The 20319-nt window shown below is 37.7% G+C and overlaps 1 protein-coding gene across 2 annotated transcripts in view; it reads right to left on the reverse strand.

Annotated features, from left to right (window-relative positions):
• The window catches only part of LOC128866802 (protein vestigial), a 64079-nt gene that overhangs the window by 2085 nt on the left and 41675 nt on the right, over window positions 1–20319 (reverse strand). For both annotated transcript variants that reach the window (XM_054107791.1, XM_054107790.1), the window contains 3 exons: window positions 10336–10427; window positions 9932–10122; window positions 8341–8414 (listed from right to left, as the gene is read on the reverse strand). In XM_054107791.1, the coding sequence (XP_053963766.1) occupies window positions 8341–8414; window positions 9932–10122; window positions 10336–10427 (357 nt within the window). The remainder of the gene's footprint in view (window positions 1–8340; window positions 8415–9931; window positions 10123–10335; window positions 10428–20319) is intronic.

Here is a 20319-nt window from a genome sequence, read left to right on the forward strand (position 1 = left end):
CGACCAAATTTTGAAAGACCGATTACGACGGCCGCCGTAGCCGAATGGGTTGGTGCGTGACTACCATTCGGAATTCAGAGAGAACGTAGATTCGAATCTCGGTGAAAGACCAAAATGAGGAAAAAGTTTTTTCTAATAGCGGTCGCCCCTCGACGGGCAATGGCAAACCTCCGAGTGTATTTCTGCTATGAAAAAGCTCCTCATAAAAATATTTGCCGTTCGGAGTCGGCTTGAAACTGTAGGTCCTTCCATTTGTGGAACAACATAAAGACGCTCGCCACAAATAAGAGGAGGAGCTCGGCCAAACCCCCAAAAAGAGGTGGCGAGAAGCGGTTTTAAATGTGTTAAAAAGAAGTTTATTTGTGGAATAGGAGAAGATGGGAGACGTTACGGCTACACCTCACCGCTGAATGATAAGGGACATTCAGAAGGTTTAGATGCTCACAAACAAAAAAATATTTCGTATTGAGTAGTCAAAATATAAAGAAAAAGAATTTTCTGAAACAGATGTACATATATACTCAATTAATAATTTAAAATATTTATAACTCTTACCAGGGCCGTGGAGAGCATATCCGGGCCCCGAGGGAAAATTGCAAATGCGGGCCCTTTCCAATGATGTCTAATTCATATAAATACGTATAATCCCGAGTCCGGGCCCCTCTGAAAACTCCGGGCCCGGTACCCGATCGCCCCCCCTCTTGCCCACGTCTACCCACTGTTGCCAACGCCAATAAATCTGAGTCGCTAGGGCCAATATCAAAAGTCGCTAGAAAGTCGCTAACTCCATCAGGTGCGGATCCTACATTTCATTCTGAGAGGTGCACAAGAGGCCATCTGCGGACTTAAAATTTTTATATGAATAATAATTAAACCAGTAATACCAACTCTACTGAAATTCGAGATCAACGGAAGTTAGTTTCAATCTCCTGAAATACTGTTTTTTTTTATGATGATTAGATAAATCTACTAAATTTTCTAACGCTTTGTTAATTTGTGTCTGAAAAACATTTGTGTCTTTAAAATATCATTGGAAACCACGAGTGATTCAAGAAATGTTGAAAAAGTTATTTACGAAGTTGATCCAGTACTGGATTCAAATGGAAATTTGAAAATTTATAAAATTAATAATATTAACTATTACGCTTTTATAATAAAACCAGGCAAATCATATAATAATTTACCATATTATTATTAATTAAATCTTGAAATGGATTTATAAAATATATTTAAGCATAGTAAAGAAAAAGTGGCATATAAAAGCTACGCTGTCACCACTGTGACAGCCAAAGAAATAAGTGATTTTTTTTAGGGGGAAATGAAGGAATTTGTGGATCGGATTTTTTTTATTTTATTAAGTGTCCATTAAAGACTGTCATCCTAAATTTTTATGGAAAAATATTAATTAAAAAAAAAGTTATGAACAATCTGGTGGAGCATTTCCTCCTCCATGGTCGCATCGATTACGCGAAAACGGATAATCTGGAATTAAAAATTGAAAGTGCTTGTTAATTTGTATAAATGTAGTTATCGTTGTACGTACGGAATTTCGAAAATTTTCATTTGAAAAAAATGGCGACGGATTGAAAATCAAAATTTTCAACCAATAGGTAGTGCGTTATTTTATCTATAGTCAGTAAATTGTTTCTCTAGAGTATGGAAGGTAAAGGGCATTCACGGGTAATCAAGTTGACAGAAAAGTATCTATTGCCTAAAATGGTTTTGATTTGCTCTCCAAAAGTCGCCAGATAAGTCGCTAAATCATTTTTGTCGTCAAAACTTTTTTTTTGTCGCCAAGACTCAAGCAAAAGTCAATTCCAGCGACAAAGTCGCTAAATTGGCAACACTGCGTCTACCTTTGATTTGTACTGCAGAATTTCAAAATTCGCTTGTTTTATAAGTAAAACTGCTGGCTTTAAAATAATACTGACTTCACGTATATATTTTCAATTTTTTTATATTAATATTACACTTGTTTGCGTACTCTCCAATTTAAAATTACAACTGGAAGATGTTCTAAGATATGTTTAGGAGCTATTAGTGATGAGCATGCCGAAAGGTTCCACGAAGACATAATACAGATGGAACATCGTTATTTGGGCAAAAATAAAGGAATGCATGCTAGCGCATAACTGTTGGCATTTAAAAATAATTTTTCGATTATTTCTGTGAATTTGTCGACTAGTCGAACTAATACATTTCCGAAGCCTACTGTGCGAAGCTAGAAAGTAATTTGTTTTTTTTTCATATTGTTGGACTGGACTGGTAGACCAATAACCGTGCCAAATTCTAGAGGATTTTACTGAATCTTTGGCAGCTACTCTGCAAGCAAACAATTGCCTAGAACATTCCCCATTTTTTAATAAAATTAGGGATTCCGAAGAAGAATCCTCATATGCCACAGTAAAATACTTAAACCCATTTTTGAGTGTATTGTTCGCCCGATTTCAACGAATCATGCACCGATTTGAAGGAAATAACTTCCTTTAGAGCATGTTAACCCCCATATGGTATAGGAAGTGTCATCTGAGATATGGTCCAAAATGTTAAAATCAAAAAGGTATTCAAACTTTGCTTAAATTTTATATACCGTACTCATGGTGAAAAATGATAGGTTTTAGAAAAGGGCGCGTAGCATTTCACATACAAATTTAAATCTCATATTGTGTGTACAAAATAAATTAATTAACGGAAATTGCAAAATCTTAAAACAATTTGAATGCATCGCTACCAGAGCTTGAACAAAAATCAATAAATTTTATCACTAGAAAAATTAAAAAAATTCGTTTTGAGCACAGGAATCCCAAACAAACTCTCTCCTATACAGAGTTTCTTGCTACTTGCCAAGATAATTATTTTTAAGACAGTGTTACGTATTTAAAACTTAGGAAAAATTTGCAAAATTCTGCACATATTCCGAAAAAACTTAAACAAATGACAGTCTTTGGAGTCTTTGATATTTTAAAGATTGCCTTAATTTGAATGCATCTATGCGATGCCTTTGTTCTATGTATACTGTACTCTTTGTACCTGAATATTAGGTGCGCAACTAAGTTCTAAGGTCAATAGATGCCGCCAGCAGTGTGTGCTAATCGTTTCTAACATAACCTAAACGTCATAAACCAAGCTTAGACATATGATAAGCAAACTGCTTCGACACATTAGTGATTTTGTTTTGGTATCATATACTTTTGGTTTTGTGCAAACGTCTGATTTTGTGCCGAATAATCGTCATTTGCGGGAAGTGTTGATTTTCCTCTTTCATTCGAAAAAACGGCGGCTGAAGCGCATCGAGAGCTACAAAAAGTTTAAGGAGATGCTACTTTAAGTGAAACAACCTGCCGAGAATGGTACCGTCACTTCAAAGACGGTGACTTTAATGTTGACGACCGTCCGCGTGAACGAAGTCCAAAAACCTTCCAAGACGCTGAATTGGAGGCATTGCTGAATGAGGATCCGTGCCAAACTCAAGAAGAGTTTGCTTGAGTTACCCGCCAATCCATTTTCAGAGTTAGCCGCCAATCCATTTCCAAGCATTTTCATGCTTCGGGAATGATTCAGAAGCAGGGGACTTGGGTTTCTTATGAGTTAAAACCAAGGGATGTTGAATGTCGTTTTTCGCCTGTGAACAAATGCTCCAGCGGCAAAAAAGGAAGGCTTTTCTTCATCGCATCGTGACGGGTGATGGAAAATGGATTCATTACAGCAATCCAAAGAAAAGAAAGTCATGGGAACTGCCCGGTCATGCTTCTACGTCGTCGCCTCGGCCTTCGAAGGTTATGCTATGTATTTGGTGGGACCAAGTTTCTATTTATTATGAACTGTTAAAACCAAGCGAAACCATCCCTGGGGATCGGTATCGACTTCAATTCATGCGATTGAGCCGAGCACTGCGCGAGAAGCGGCCGCAATACGCGGAGAGGCATGAAAAAGTTATTCTACAGCATGACAACGCTCGGCCTCACGTTGCCAAACCCGTTAAAACCTACCTGGAAACACTGAAATGGGAAATCTTACCCCACCCGCCATATTCTCCAAATATTGCGCCGTCGGATTATCACCTGTTCCGATCAATGGCACATGGTCTAGTTGACTAGCAATTCCATTCATATGAAGACATCAAAGAATGGCTTGATCCGTGGAAAACAAAAGATGAACAGTATATGAGATCTACTAGAAAGATGGGAACAAGTAGTAGCCAGCGATGGGCAATACTTTCAATGATTCTCTCGTAACCATTTTTTCAGAATAAAGTTGTATTTTCATCAAAAAAACTTCGAGAACTTAGTTGCACACCTAATATATTTTTTATTTTCCTCAGCAAACGTGAGACAAAAATTAATTTGAAAAAACAAATCAACTACGTATGAACTTTTCGTAGAAGAAGTACATTTGCTACCGTCAGCTGTTTAGAGTGACACCTTCCATTTCGAATGCAGCACTTCTACTTCTGTAGACAAACCACGAATGGTTTTGAAATTTGAAGTTTGGAAAATTGTTACTGGAACTTATAATTTAGTGAAAGAGTTATATGACAACATTACTGCCTTCACATTCATGCTGAACTATGTAAAATAATAAGAAATTGGGGAAGGACAAATCGTGGGTTCTTCACCAAATCAAGAGGTTTCTTGCCAAGTAAAGTATGGCAGTGTTAGACCGTCCGCTTCATTCGCCGAATCTTGCGTTGCACTTCTTCTATATATTTCATTAGGTGATATTTGCATGTTTAGAACAAGATTTGAGCGCTTTGAAGATTTGAAAGAGAAAGAGTTAAGCGAGCAGAAGGATCTGACGGGCGTAGGCTTCCAGCACTGCCTGGAAAAGGTGAGTATTCATTCATGTAAGTGTAGAGACCGTTGTAGGGATAGGAGAGGGTGTGTATTGAGACTGATAATAAGTAAATATGTATTTGTACAGTATGCTTATTTAATATTTAATGATTCGACAGCATCAAATTGTATTTTGCCCTATTTTAATTTTTTTTTAACTATTCAAATATTGTCAGATGTGAAATTTTACCTGAACCATTGAATATATTTTCATGTTGTAACCAAAGAAAATAAAGCAACATTTATTGCATATATACATACATATTTCCTTTAATGAATGTTCATTTTGGTGAATGCTCCATATGAATTTTTCATGGTGAGGGTGTTTGCAGGGAATGAGCAACTTGCAGCAAATGGTTGGAAAAGTTGTTTTCATTTCACGACGGGGACATTCCTGCTTGGCGGCCATTTTTATTGTTTGATGGCTTATGTCCTTTCGACCTAGCATGTGGCGAGTTGAATGAACACATATGTATGTATATTCAAACATCTACATATACACGTATGGTGTGGCAAAGAATCTGTATGCTTGAATGAAATTCGTCAGGGTAACTCAGGGACACAGCAACCACCAAAAAAGCTTAACAAACGGAGCCGCATATACTTTACACCCGCAGAAAAGGTGAATATGTATGCATAAGTATTTATATTTTTATGTATGCAACTCAGGTTTATGTGCATGTATGGTTTAACGCACATCCTTTTCTCTTTGCGGAGTTTCAATCGTTGAAAAGGGTCGCTATGTCGCTTTGAATAATTATAACAGCTGGGGTTGTCATAGCAACTGCCATATTAACATATGTATGTATATACCATATATATACGTATACATATTAAAAAGGATATTTGTAAACATAAATTCTAACTACAATCAAATCGAGGCAAAACAAAGAGGGACGAAACAAGGACCAGGTGATTGTATGTGGCCATTCTCCCGCAGGCGTAAACACATATGTAAGTAAATAGTTGACTTGATATTTGCTTACAAGCCGCATGGGCTCTGCTCTGACTCTGTCTGTTGGTTGAAATGACATATTTAAGTAATAGCTATTGACTTTAACCAGCTTCCCAGGAAGGAAGCTAGCTGTTTCCGCCAGAAAAAGACTACGGGCACTCTCAAGTTTGAATATATACTTACATATGGATGTAAATATTTGAAGTCAATAAAAAAGTTTCAAAAAATTGTAAAAAATTACCTAATTTTGCCTCTACAACTATCCACAAATGGCATTTATTTTTCGGGGTCACCTACTTTTTTATTCTGTAGAAATTTCGCTTTTTAGTGCCAAAAGTATACGACGTCCCGCAGAATGTGTCGAAAGCCAAAGTAACAGTGAATGTGATATATAATACAGTCGACTTTCGGTAATTCAAACCTGCGATATTTCGAACCTCTCATTAATTCAAAGTTATCACGAGTCCCATACAAAATCTCTTTATATTTCGAATTATGTCCATACATTTTTATGAACTCGGTGATTCGAATGAAAAAATCATTGCTACGACGCGGTAATTCGAACTCATATGGCCAAACACTCGACAATCCAAATTTGCAAAGTTTCATGGTGTGCTAGAAACAACTTTGAATTTTGGGACTCTCCTGAAAATACATTTACTACGCGTGGTTGCGTATTACGCATAGAACATAGGCACATTTTGACGCACGCTTCCGCACGAATCGCTTCGTTGGTATACAGATTAAAAGTTTGTATTAAATATGAGTCCTAAAAAGTATAAATGTTTGTTGATTGCTGAAAAGAAGAAATTAATTGAAAAAGTAGTGGGAGGTGAGAAGAAAAGCGATGCTGCAAAAGAATTTATGATTCCTCTTACTACTCTACCATAATAAAGAACAAGGAGAAAGTTACTGCTGCTCAAACTGCTGGAGCATGGAAAAGAACAACTGAAGGTGAATCTCCTCGTCTGGAACAAAGCCTGGTAATTTCGCTTAGACAGTGTAGAGGACAAAAAGTATCTATTATCGGAACTTTGTTAAAGGAAAAAGCAAAAAGTTCGCGTCTACTCTAAACGTACAAAACTTTGCGGCAATTGAAGGGTGTCTTACAAATACAGATACGCATGAAAAGAGCAACGATGAAGATGAAGAGGATACATCAGAATCTTTGACAAAGGTGTCAGTTAAGGTAGCAAGAGCCTCATTCGATAACTTACAAAGCTTTTGTCTACAAAACGAAACTGATGAAACAGCATATCAAGCGCTTTTGCTCTTTAAAAAAAATTATTGAAAAGTCTGAGCAGCAGCAATGTGCTTCGAGGCAACTCGAGGAACTCAACTAAATGAGTTCTTTTCAAAGATTAATTAATTCACATTATGAATATGTAAAACATTAGCAGCTAAATAAGAACACTTGATAATTCGAAGTTTTATTTATTTTCTCTTAAATTGTCGAACCATTTAATATTTCAAACACTCGATAATTGGCAATATTTTAAGAGTCTCTCGAATGTCGAATTAACGAGAGTCGACTGTATTTGAAAAGATCTGTACTGTTATAAGAAGTGACATGAGAAGATATTTGCATTTGTTTTTGCTGGAGGCTTAGGAAATTTGCGATAGTCTTGCACCAAAAATTCCACTTGCTTTCTCTGTTAGAATGGTGAAAATTATTTCCTCTACATTTCTAACAAGATACTGGGGCGAAGTAATCACAAATAATTTTTTTTGGGTCATAGGGTCACTGTACAAAATTTATCATTTTTGATATCGCTCTATTGACAAGCCGAAGTTGGTGTTCCCTTCACGTGTCGGAGCCGAAGAAATCTATCACCTTACAGACTATAACAAAAAAACTTAACTATAATATTTTATACTTATCTATGTACATTAGGGCGGGTCGATTTAAAAATCGCTCATTGCTCTGTGAAAATCGTATTCTAGGGATCAAAATAAGAAACTTTGCCGAAGGAACCATATCTCTAAAACGAATTCTGATGTCCCCCCATTTCCCACTTTGACCCATTTAGAGTGCTTCAATCGAGTCCAAATGTATGACCGACCCCCACTAACTTTGGACGGCCGATCCACCAATGCCAGTGTCACACCCCCTGGAACTCCTCTGAGGGGTTCCCCATACAATAATTTCACAATATCACCATTTTTTACCTTTCCATGAGAAAAGAAACTAAAAAGTTCGACCCAAATTGGGGGACATCAGAATTCGTTTTAGAGGTATGGTTCCTTTGGCAAAGTTTCTTATTTTGATCCCTAGAATATGATTTTCACAGAGCAATGGCGATTTTTTTGCCTCCCCCCAAATCGGCCCGGCCTAATGTACATATACCATATGTTATATATATATATGTACATCTAAACGTATAACCATTAGGGAGATTAAAAAAATTGGTTTCCTTCTTTAATGCTAGTTTGGTAAAAATAATTTTTATTTAAATAATTTAATATCTGTTCTCCCATTATCGCTTTAGGGGCGAGGAAAAGTACACATGTATATGCTTATATGTGTATTTATATGCTTTTGTGCTTGCTCACCTGCCATTGTGGGGTAACTGGAATAGGCTGCCGCACTTTCGAGCGCATGCGCGGTCTGTTGGTCGTGATGCAGTCTGCAATGAGAAAAATTTCTTAGAAAAAAATATTTACATTAACATTATTGGCTGTCTTCGAGATATGTACGTACATATTTATTACATAAAATATTATAATTTATTCGGGAATGATACGAATAGGAGAATATGGTTATTCATCCTTATATATACAAAACAATATTATGCATACATATTCATATATACATATGTACATAGGTGGTAATATTAGGTGAGCCCATCTTTGAAGTAGAATATATTTTTGAAGAATTATTTTCTACCACTTTCAGGGTTGCCCATATTCGACGTACCCGACGTATTTCGATGACTCTTTGGGCCCATTCCAATCGACGAGGCTTGTCCGCAGGCAACAATATTTGTGTCAATTGAATCTTATACGGGAATAAATGCAAATCAATGCGGATAATTCGTTGTAAAGTGGTCCCAGCAATGCCCAACTGCTGAGAACAGAGATTTTGGAATGTCCTTGGCGACGCCTTGGTCGGTTTTGATTTGGCCTCTTTGGATTAGAAAGAGCATCACCAGTCGAAAACCTTTCGTACAAACGTTTAATGGTGTTCTTAGAAGGCGCATTTTTCACATTATTTAATTTTTTATACGCACGTTGAGTTTTCACAATTGACTTCTTTTGTTGAATGTAAATTTCAGTGTAAATTAGGTTCGAATATCCGTGCATGAAACAGCAGAATTTTTCCCAAAAGCTGTCACACCTCGGCAGGCAATGACAAACCTGCGAATGCATTTCTGCCATGAAAAAGCTCCTCATAAAAATTATTTGCCGTTCGAATTCGGCTTAAAACTGAAGCTTCCTCCATTTGTCGAACAACATCAAGACGCACACCACAAATAGGATGAGCAGCTCGGCCAAACACCTAATAGAAGTGTTGGCTGGTTGGATGGTTAAAGCGGTGATTCATACAGAATCCAACTGGCGCTTCCACACTATTTTGTTGCCACATCCTCGTTACCAACTTGTTTAACGGTTATTTACTTTACAGCATGTCTATTATCGGTGCGGCTTAAGAACCTTATTAGGTTGTTGTCATCTAAGCCAGACAGTTATTCGAGACTCTCGAACAGCGGTTTGCCCAGAGCTGAAGGAAATGGGAAATCGTTTCCCTTTTCTCCGGTTGTTTACAACTGTGACAATGTGTGTTGTGAGGGATGCCCATTTGTTCTCCGTCAGAACAAAAGCCAGTTATGACTGCCATGAGTCTCCAGGCGTCCCGTCGCTTCATGTTTATCAATGACGACGTTGTTGGCCACATTTATTTATTATTTATTTTATTTTATTTTATTTACTAATACCCCAAGCTGGGTTTCCACTGAAGGAAAATAATTTTTTAATTGAAACTTCTTTCTGCATTTCTTTTAAATTCTTATACATTAAAATTTTCTCGGGCTGATACAAAATTTTCTACTTTCGAAAATGATTTTCCTTCCTAATATGCATATGTAAGTGTGTATGTGAATATGTAAATACGTACACGTTAATAAAATATGTATATGGTACATACCTGGTACCGTGGCTATACTGTTGTGGCAGCCGTAACAGGCTACCGTATTGCGCCATATTGTGGTGGTAGGCATGCGCGTGTGCAGCATGTGCATGTGCAGCGTGCGCATAAGAGCCGTAATGTGCGGCAGCCGCATGTGGCACCCATGGATCGGTTGCATAGCCACCGTCCGATGCGTACAAATCGCCAACCTGAAATAAAACAAATAACAACAAAGTCATCTACAGGGAGCAGTGAACAATAATTGCTAAATTGCTAGGGAGCAGTGTAATAGATACCCGAATCATTGATATTCAGAGTTACACATGGCAGCCTGATTTTGATTTCTTTATTTTGTGTCTATCTTTTGTTCGCAATAAAATATTCATATATACATACATGCATGTACAGATATTTGAACTCACCTGCGGATGTGTGGGTGCAGGCACTGGATGCACATAGTTGCTATTCCAAAACGAAGGTGGGAAGTTTCTTGCTGACATGGGACTATTCGTTTCTGCAAAGAAAAAGAAGCACACAAAGAAAACATTTTATTATGAAGTAGCGGGTGAACGGGGCTTCGCGTGCGTATAAAATAAAGTATGTTTAATAGCCAAGAGCTTTTTGTCCATACTTCGTACAAATCTACTTATCGAAGTGCTTCGCTTCAAACACAATTTTTAGTTTCTGCTGGTTGCTTCAATAGCATTTTATTGTAGGTTTTTAACTCTAAAACTTACGCAATTACACAGGTTAGGTGATATTAAAATTTTCAGTAGTGTTGCAAGCTTTTTGAGTGGCCTCCAAATATTTAGTTATCGTATTTTCATTTTATGAGCTCAAGGTCCGATTAACAATAAAAAAAAACAGTAATATTTAAGGAACTCCAATTTTAATTTAATTCTGTGGTCCAGAAACATTCAGGCTATTTAAACACTTCATATACATAATAAACAGCCTTTTAAGCGAACTTATCTAAATAAGCGCTGATTTCGGAAATCGAATAGTTCGTTCGCAAAGCCCTGTGGCTGTTCTCTTTTAATGTCATACATTTTTTTTACGTATTGACGAACTAAGTTCTTAAGCGAAGCTGTGTTAAATAAATTAAAAAAAAAAAACTGTTATCAAATTGTGTAGACGGACACCTTCCTTGGGCGGACACTTTTTCCTATACTAAATTTTTAGTATACATTTCGGATCAAAGTACTTTCTTCTAAACGTACACTCTCTTGGCCGGACGCAGACAGCTATTTTTCATAAAACTGACTCAAAAACCTCTATTGAGCAGATCCGAACCTCTTATCAAAAGACTTTAAAGTTTTTTTCATAGCAAATCAAACAAAAACCTCCGTTGAGCGGACGCGTGCCCCTCATATATATGTATATATAATTGGCGCGTACACCCTTTTTGGGTGTTTGGCCGAGCTCCTCCTCCTATTTGTGGCGTGCGTCTTGATGTTGTTCCACAAATGGAGGGACCTACAGTTTCAAGCTGACTCCGAACGGCATATATTTTTATGAGGAGCTTTTTCTTGGCAGATATACACTCGTATATTTGCCATTGCCTGCTGAGGGGCGACCGCTATTAGAAACAACTTTTTCTTAATTTTGGTCTTTCACCGATATTCGAACCTACGTTCTCTCTGTGAATTCCGAATGGGCAGACAAAATATAAAAAATGTGAGTGAGCAGCTACTTACATACTTATATACTCGTATATATACTTGTATATAAGTACATACTTAATGAAAAAAAGGCCAGATTCCAAGCGTGAATCCGAGAGGAAATAATTTTCAAAAAATAAATCCGCTATTGTCTTCTTTGTAATAGTTAAAGAAATAAACTTTTATCATTAGTATTTTTTTTTTGTTAATTTAGCTTTTAATTCCTGTATGAGCTGTATGAGCTTTACGACGACATAGACATAGCGCAGCGAATAAAGATCCAGCGGCTTCGTTGGCTGGGTCATGTCGTCCGAATGGATACAAACGCTCCGGCTTTGAAAGTATTCGATGCGGTACCAGCTGGTGGTAGCAGAGGAAGAGGAAGGCCTCCTCTGCGTTGGAAAGATCAGGTGGAGAAGGACTTGGCTTCACTTGGTGTGTCCAATTGGCGCCGGTTAGCACGACAAAGAAACGACTGGCGCGCTTTGTTAATCTCGGCCAAAATCGCGTAAGCGGTTATCGCGCCAATTAAGAAGAAGAAGAATTCCTGTATCAATTTTTAATCCTTCGTTGTTATTAAAATATTTTCAGAAAATTTTTCGAATGTATTTTGAATTATAGTGTATATCGAGTAATTAGTTTCTTTATAAATAATAGTACTAATTATTATTTTTGTTTAAAACATGAATTTATATCAATTTCCAATACCTCGCCTACTCTTACTTCAACACTGCGCATAACGAAAGATTAATAAATCCGAGCAACAGTCGAGCACATTTCAAAAGTTGTGCATATTTTGCGAAATAATCCAATAGTACAAATAAAGCTTAACGTTGCAATAAATTTTCTTCAAAAATATTGTAATTCAAAGTACGAGTGCTGAATATTTAAGTAAATTAATTCAATACCCACTAAGGCCAGTGGCCAACCTAACTTCCCAGACATTTTTACAGCCTCATTGACTTGGTCTCCTTCCCATTCTCATTCGTACACTTTCCACTGCTCACCACCCGCGCATTTACTTATCCTCCCTTCTGCTTTTGATGCAGCTGCTACCGCCTTTGATTGCCGTACGTAATTGTAAATATTTTGTGGCATTCGTAGTTTCAATTGGTTGGCATTGAGGAATTGAAAGTGAATTTAAATGATGCCTGCTTTAGCCTCCTCCCGACTTTCGAAGTAAGTAATATACTGTTGCTGCTGTATGCTGCCGAAACCGCCACCGCCGCCGTCGCTGCCGCCGCCTAACACGGCATGATGGAGACATCTTGGCGCACGTATGCGGTTGTTGTTTGTCATTATGGATTCGTAGTTGGTTTGTCTTCTTGCTTCTGCTTTTTTTATTTCTCTCGGTGTTTTTGGTGCTTGTTTGCATGGCTTTGTCCGTGTGTGTGTGTGTGTTTGCGCATGCACGTTAACGTGCCTCGATTGTGTTGGTATTAATGGGAATTCCTTAGCGTCATTTCGTATGCGTGTCGGCGGGCTGACAACAGTCTCCTCAGCCGACTGGGGGACTGGTTGCATCTTTGGCTAACTAGAGCAGGCTGGGGTATTACTGCTGGAGACAAGAAACTGGGTGTGTTTTTTTATCTACAGTGCGCCGCTAAGTAGGCATGCGTACAATTACACATACATATGCATGTATGCACTTTTATGATATTGCTTGTATGTGTGCATGTCTGCGTTTGTAACTGATTTTGGCAGTGCTGGAGCCACTGTGGCACGCGGCATTCGAGCGTAAGTAGGCTGCCGGTGGTGTGACACCAAGTGTTTGCTCTATTTTGTAAAATTCACGCTGCGCAGCGTTTGTACGGAGTATCAAAACATATGTACACATTCGTACAAAGAGTGAAAATAAATACGATTCCCACTCTAAATTGAGTTCGGAATGTTGTAGTCAATGATGGAGTCAGACTCATCCGCGTCGCCACCACCATCATGAGCAACAGCTACAACCGCATCAGTCGCGTCGCATCAACTTGTGCAACATTGTCTGCCGCCACTTCCAAATCTAACTATTTATTGGCAGCACAGCAGCGCAGCAGCACGATGAGCGTGCAACAATACGAAATTCCAGCTGTTGCATTCCACAGCCGCACTCTTCAAGTGTTGAGTGTGTTTTCTGTTATTCGCTCTATTTTTGGTAGTTAAGCTTCAGGAGGCTTAATAGTGCGTGCATGTATGAGTTTGTGTTTTTATTATTCAATTGCGCACGTTCAGTCAACGACAGGCACACGTACATGCATACTTATACATATATATAAAATATGCCTATCTTTATTTAGCATTATGTTTGCATATATATGGATGGGGCTTCGTACTCACATCTCTACATACGTACATGCAATAATAGCAAATGCTAATGCTTTTTTGCGTTTTTTTCTTTTCAAGTTCCCTTTTTAATGAACGTGCTGATCCTGAACATGTTTGCAGTGAATTCCTGCTGGCCACAAAGCGCGCAACAAGCTGATGTGCAACAAGGCGTGGCGCCATGCCGTTAAGTGACACATTTCATTGCAAATCAGTGAATATTGCCTACTTGTACCGGCATACATTTGTACATATGTACATACATACACATATGCGCATACATATTTTGCAATTGAGCAGAAATTTCAGCAGAAATTGCTGTATGATGATAAACGCAGATGCCCACCATTTCAAATTGAATAGTGCTGTCATGAAGACAAGGCGCGTAAATCGCTTAAGTCTTCTTCTAGCTTTTTGCATTAAAAATTAGGTAAAAGAGATGCGACATCCAATTCTTCAAAGTGATTCAACACCTTTTTCGATGGGGCATTAATATAGTATTTTCGTTTTGTATACGCTTTAAACTCAAAACGAATACGGCTATGCAAGATGACGTTGCTCAATACGAGCAGAGGCGAGCCAAACGAGGTTTCAGACAGGGTGGCTCGCTGTCGTGTGACTTCTTTAATCTGATGTTGCTTACGCTCATGCATGATTTTTTATAAGAGCGTACAATTGTTGGCGTATGCCGGCCTTAACAACCGCGCTGTTAGTTCTACCTTCTCCAAACTGGATAAAGCGAATGGGTCTGGTGGTGAACGAGGACAAAACGAAGTACCTCCTGTCTTCCAACAAACAGTCGGCGCACTCGCGTATCGGCACCCACGTCACTGTTGATAGTTACAATTTCGAGGTTGTAAAAGACTTCGCATATTTAGGAACCAGCACTAACACCTATAGTAATATCAGCCTTGATATCCAACGCAGAATCTCTCTTGCCAACAAGTGCTACTTTGGAATAAGTAGGCAATGGAGTAGTAAAGTCCTCCCTCGACGAACAAAACTAACACTCTACTAGGCTCTCATCATACCCGTCCTAACGTATAGCGCCGAAGCGTGGACGATGACAATATCCGATGAAGCGACGCTTGGAGTGTTTGAGAGAGAGATTTTGCGTAAAATTTTTGGCCCTTTGCACGTTGAGGATGGAACGATGAGCTGTATGAGCTTTACGATGACATAGACAAAAGGCTGCGAATAAAGATCCAGCGGCTACGTTGGCTGGGTCATGTCGTTCGAATGGATACAAACGCTCTGGCTCTGAAAGTATTTGATGCGGTACCAGCTGGTGGTAGCAGAGGAAGAGGAAGGCCTCCTTTGCGTTGGAAAGATCAGGTGGAGAAGGACTTGGCTTCACTTGGTGTGTCCAACTGGCGCTGGTTAGCACGATAAAGAAACGACTGGCGCGCTTTGTTAAACTCGGCCAAAATCGCGTAAGCGGTTATCGCGCTAATTAAGAAGTAGAAGAAGAGTTATTGCGCTAAAAGTGACGCTACTTTTGATATTACCAAAACTATAAATAAAAAAGAATTTCGTGTTTTAATTCGAGGGGAGTCCAGCTAATTTTGAACAAAAAACAAATGTGTTTTCTTTGTTAGACGGGGGACTTTTCAGCCCAAGTCTTATGTACGCATTTTATGTAAGAAATAAAAATTATATAAAATCACAAAAACATTGAAATTTAGCTTACTAAATATAGTTACTCCGAACATTTGCAAAAAGGTAAACCGAGAGCAAAAGTAGAATCGAACGTTCAATACAACACAACGAAATTTTTTTTGTACCGAAAGTAAAAACGATACTTCAATTTACGTTTTTGCTCACTATGGAATTTCGGAAATCCACATCTGAATAAAGAATTACTCCAATAAGGAATGCTTTGGAAAGATTTGTCGTATATTTAAAAAAGAAAAAAAAATATGTTAATTTTTATTACAACCACCAAACCCAACGCATTGTTAATAGCTCTTTAGTGACCCTAATAACTGATTAATAGCTACCTGTAACAGATAAGAACTGCTACCATTGCATGTCGCCAAGAAATCATTTGTTTTACTTTCTTTCCCTTTCACCGAAGTCTAACATTTCTCCTATTGTTTATGTGAGTATGTACGTTTATGTTAGAGGATATGAAGATGTCCTGCTGCGTGTTAGGCGTACAAGTATCCTGGTAGGCTTGTCACATTACTTGGCGGGCGGCAAAATATTAATAAAATACTTCTGTATGTGTGCACGTATATATCTTGGGTCGGTATCTATAATTTATAGCGGATCTGATAAGCGCACTTGATGAGTTTATCTCCCGATGACCACACACAAACTTTCTTACATAACTGAAAATGTTTAGCCACACATGCATTCTTCGTAACAGAAGAAAGTACGCATGCTGTCCCGCTAAGGTATTAGCTGCGTGCCTTTGGTTGCACTTCACACACCTTTCTTTAAAGGTATGCGCAATGGCCAACCGCAACGCCAAGAGCCGTGCCAAACGATGATGCAGTTGTTCGACTTTTAAATTTAAAATTAAATAAACTGCATAAAAAATAGTCACTCAAAGAAAGGGAAACACGAAAAAATCGGTAGCAATAATTAAAAATAGCTTGACATCTGCATGTGATGCAGAGCAACTGTAAAATTGTAATGCAACAAGAATAACAACAAAAACAACAACATGTAGGTACAATAAGAAAAGAACCGAAACCAAAGAAAAAGTCCATATAGAAAATGTATTTTGTTTTAGCGTTCTTAGCGTACTGCGGTAAAATTCGATAAAGATATAAATGTTTTTCTGCTGTGCCAAACTCGGTATATCTGCGGCACTTGCTGTTCTTATTGTTGTTGGATTTTTCATTTTTGTTGATTGTGTTGCATTGTGGCGCGCACAAAGGAATTTCATCGAATTTCGGTTGGCATCTAATTAAATTGCTTTCGAATCATGAATATGCCATTGCTGAGCGAGCCAGCGAACCAGCGAGTCAGCGCGTCTGTAAGCGGCCAAAGAGCGCAATAGGCGGGTAGCGGACTACAATGGCAACGCAACTTTTTGTGCCATATCTTATTTGTATACTCGTATGTGTATCGAAATACCGCACGAGGATATTTTTGGTAAGCACTGCGCCGCCACTTTAATACGATTTAAGTTTTATGCGAACAACTAATGAATTAATGCAGTGAGGCGGCGGCATTGCAGCGACTCAAAACGGAGATGGCCACCACCCAATGCATGCGCCCGCTGCAACGGTGCATTCCAATGTAAATACCACGCTAAAAAGTATAACAAAAACATTCAGAAGTAAAAATTAAAAATGACAGCGAACAACAGTACGACACAACTGCCGCGCAACAATCTGTCCCTTAAAGTCAACTGGTTTTACACGAAAAGATGCAATATTTCGTAAACGCCTGTGCGGAAATGCAAACGGTTTTGGGGCCCTATTTCAAGAGTAGCAATAAGATTACTGAATAACGAGGAAAAGTGCAAATTGTTTGGCCTCTCAAATATCTAAGAACACAGTGATGCCTAAAAATGTGGTTAAGCGTAAAATTCGGTGGAAATACTGTTCATAAAAAATCGGGCTTACTCCAGAAATGAATACGAGACTGAGAGAAAAGCTGGCGTTTGTTTACGCTTTCACTGTTAAAAATTGTCGAACGTACTTCGTATGGTAGAAAATGTGTGACATTGTCAGCAAAAAATACTGTCCGAATTCAACAGCATTTTGTGGCACCTTGCTACTTGCTCTTTATCATACTAAAATTGAATGGGTTATAAAACTGCATACCCAAAATTATTCTAGAAATTCTGATTAGTTCATAATTTTCATATTTTTTGCACAAAGTTTGAAAAAACGAACGATTTATATGGTTTTTTTTGTATAAGCTTTTACAAAAATGTATTAAACACTAAATAATCAAAAGCAAGTAGCCAAAACTGCTCAAAATGCACGCACCCCTACATGTTTTTCTGTTTATGCGTATTTTTATGTAGATGTTGATGCATTCTTTACGTAATTTTTTTTGTCATATGTCGATAAGTCTAGCCCTTTTTGGCAGTTTGTGTAAGTTGTATAAAATCTCTTATTTTTGTTAAAATTAAAAAATAATTATATGTAAACAAAAACAATAAAAAAAATTAGAATTTTTGGTAAAATATCTTCGTTATTGTTTTTAATTATTGTTGATCATATCGGATCTGTTTCTTTCAATGTTTAATGATCCCGATTACTTTATAATTTTTCTTTTTATTAAAACGGGTTATTGTTTTAAATATTGCCCGTTTTTGCAGTTTATCTAAGCATTAATGAATCTCTGTGAAAAAAACAGTAAATCAAAAAATGTTTTAAAAAATATGTATTGCCATTATTGTTTTTGATTACATCAGATCAATTTTTCAAAAAATAATTCCAATACAATTTTTGATTAAATCAGATTTTTTTTTCCAATATTGAACAGTCCTGATATTACTAATCATTTAATGACTAAGCTGACTCTTAAAACATTAATCTAAACGTAAAAGCGTAATGATCGCTACGCTTAATAACAGATCTGAACCAAAGCGATAACGGAACATTTGCTGAACTAAATATTTTTCCTATTTTTCCTGTAAGAGAACTTGTGAGCTCGAGAGGGTCATCATAAGATATTCATCATCAGATTCAGCTATTCTTATAGCCAATTTAAACTCTTTTCATGAAAAATGATATTTTTTATATGACTTATCATATTCACAAAACGTTGATATTTCTTAAACTATTTCAATTTTTTATTTTTTTGAATTGAAAAGTTACATTTCATTCAATTACAACTACATATGTAGTTAAAACTAAGAAGTAATATTTTCCTATTAGGAGGCTCCGTGGAAGAAGGATGTGCCTTCGTTCACGTAATCACAGCAGAAGTATGCTTTTGTATCTCAATAATAAGAGCCTAATCCCCATTCATGCACTTTATTCTGTATGTAAAGTTACCTTACATTTGTAATCCCTTACAATTTTGATAAACTGTCGCCCTGTCAAATTTAATGAAACAGGCCCATGATGTCTTTGTCGCATTACCGCCACGATTCGTACTGATTAAATGCCACTTTAATGATTTTATTTCTTTTAAGGGCATTATTTATAAATACAATTTTAACAGCAGAAAACCTTCAACTCCACACTTACATATGCACTTATGTGCATGTATGCACATATTTAGGAATATAAATATGTATTGCTTATGCATATGCATGTTTTGCAGCAAACGTTTGTATCCTTAGGGGAATTCTTGTAAGTGTGCCACATTCCTGTTTGGTGTTGAAGTTCAAATATTTTGCAGAACTGAAATTTTTCAAACTTTTGTAATTGCAATAAAAATGTCATGCAATCGATTTTGGCTACTTACGATATTTTTTGGTATTTGGTATAATTAATTATAGTTTATCTTCACTAAGCGTAGAACGCTTGTAGGGATATATAACATAATAATATTATGCATGCATATTTTTGCGTACATAAATTTGTTGTATACTTTTACCAACTCCAACTTTTAGTGTATACTATACCAACTCTTGTTGTGCACAGTCGATATATTCATTTCAAAAACCGTGCAAAAAAAGTGTAAAAAATGCATGTGCGACATATAATAGGACTATGAATAAGTTCGTGCGGTTTTTTTTCGAAATTTGAAACTTTATTGACGTAAAATGGTTACAAATTTAATATTCAAAATATTGTCCATCGCTTACTACTACTTTTTCCCATCTTTCTGGCAATTCACGGATTCCCTTTGTGAAAAATTCGGTCGGTTTTGCCGCAATCCACGAATCGATCCATTTTTTGACTTCATCGTAATTACGGAAGTGCTGGTCAGCCAGGCCATGTTGCATCGATCGGAAGAGATAGTAATCGGATGGCGCAAGGTCTGGACTATACAGCGGGTGGGGTAGGACATCCCATTTGAGCGTTTCTAAGTATGTTTTGACCACTTGTGCAACATGTGGCCGAGCATTGTCATGTTGCAAAATAACTTTGTCGTGTCTATCGGCGTATTGCGGCCGTTTTTCTCGCAGTGCTCGGCTCAAACGCATCAATTGTCGTCGGTAGACATCCCCCGTAATCGTTTCATTCGGTTTCAGTAGCTCGTAATACACAACACCCAGCTGGTCCCACCAGATACACAGCATAACCTTCAGACCATGAATATTCTGCGCCGACGTCGATGTTGAAGCATGGCCAGGGTATCCATACGTTGCCCGACGTTTTGGATTGTCGTAATGGACCCACTTTTCATCGCCAGTCACAATTCGATGCAAAAAACCCTTTCTTTTGTGCCGTTGAAGCAGTTGTTCGCATGCCATAAAACGGCGTTCAACGTCTCTTGGCTTCAATTCATACGGCACCCAATGGCCTACCTTTCGGATCATTCCCATGGCTTTTAAACGTTTGGAAATGGTTG

Source organism: Anastrepha ludens, chromosome 6 (genome assembly GCF_028408465.1).
Source record: "Anastrepha ludens isolate Willacy chromosome 6, idAnaLude1.1, whole genome shotgun sequence".
Classification (NCBI taxonomy): domain Eukaryota; kingdom Metazoa; phylum Arthropoda; class Insecta; order Diptera; family Tephritidae; genus Anastrepha; species Anastrepha ludens.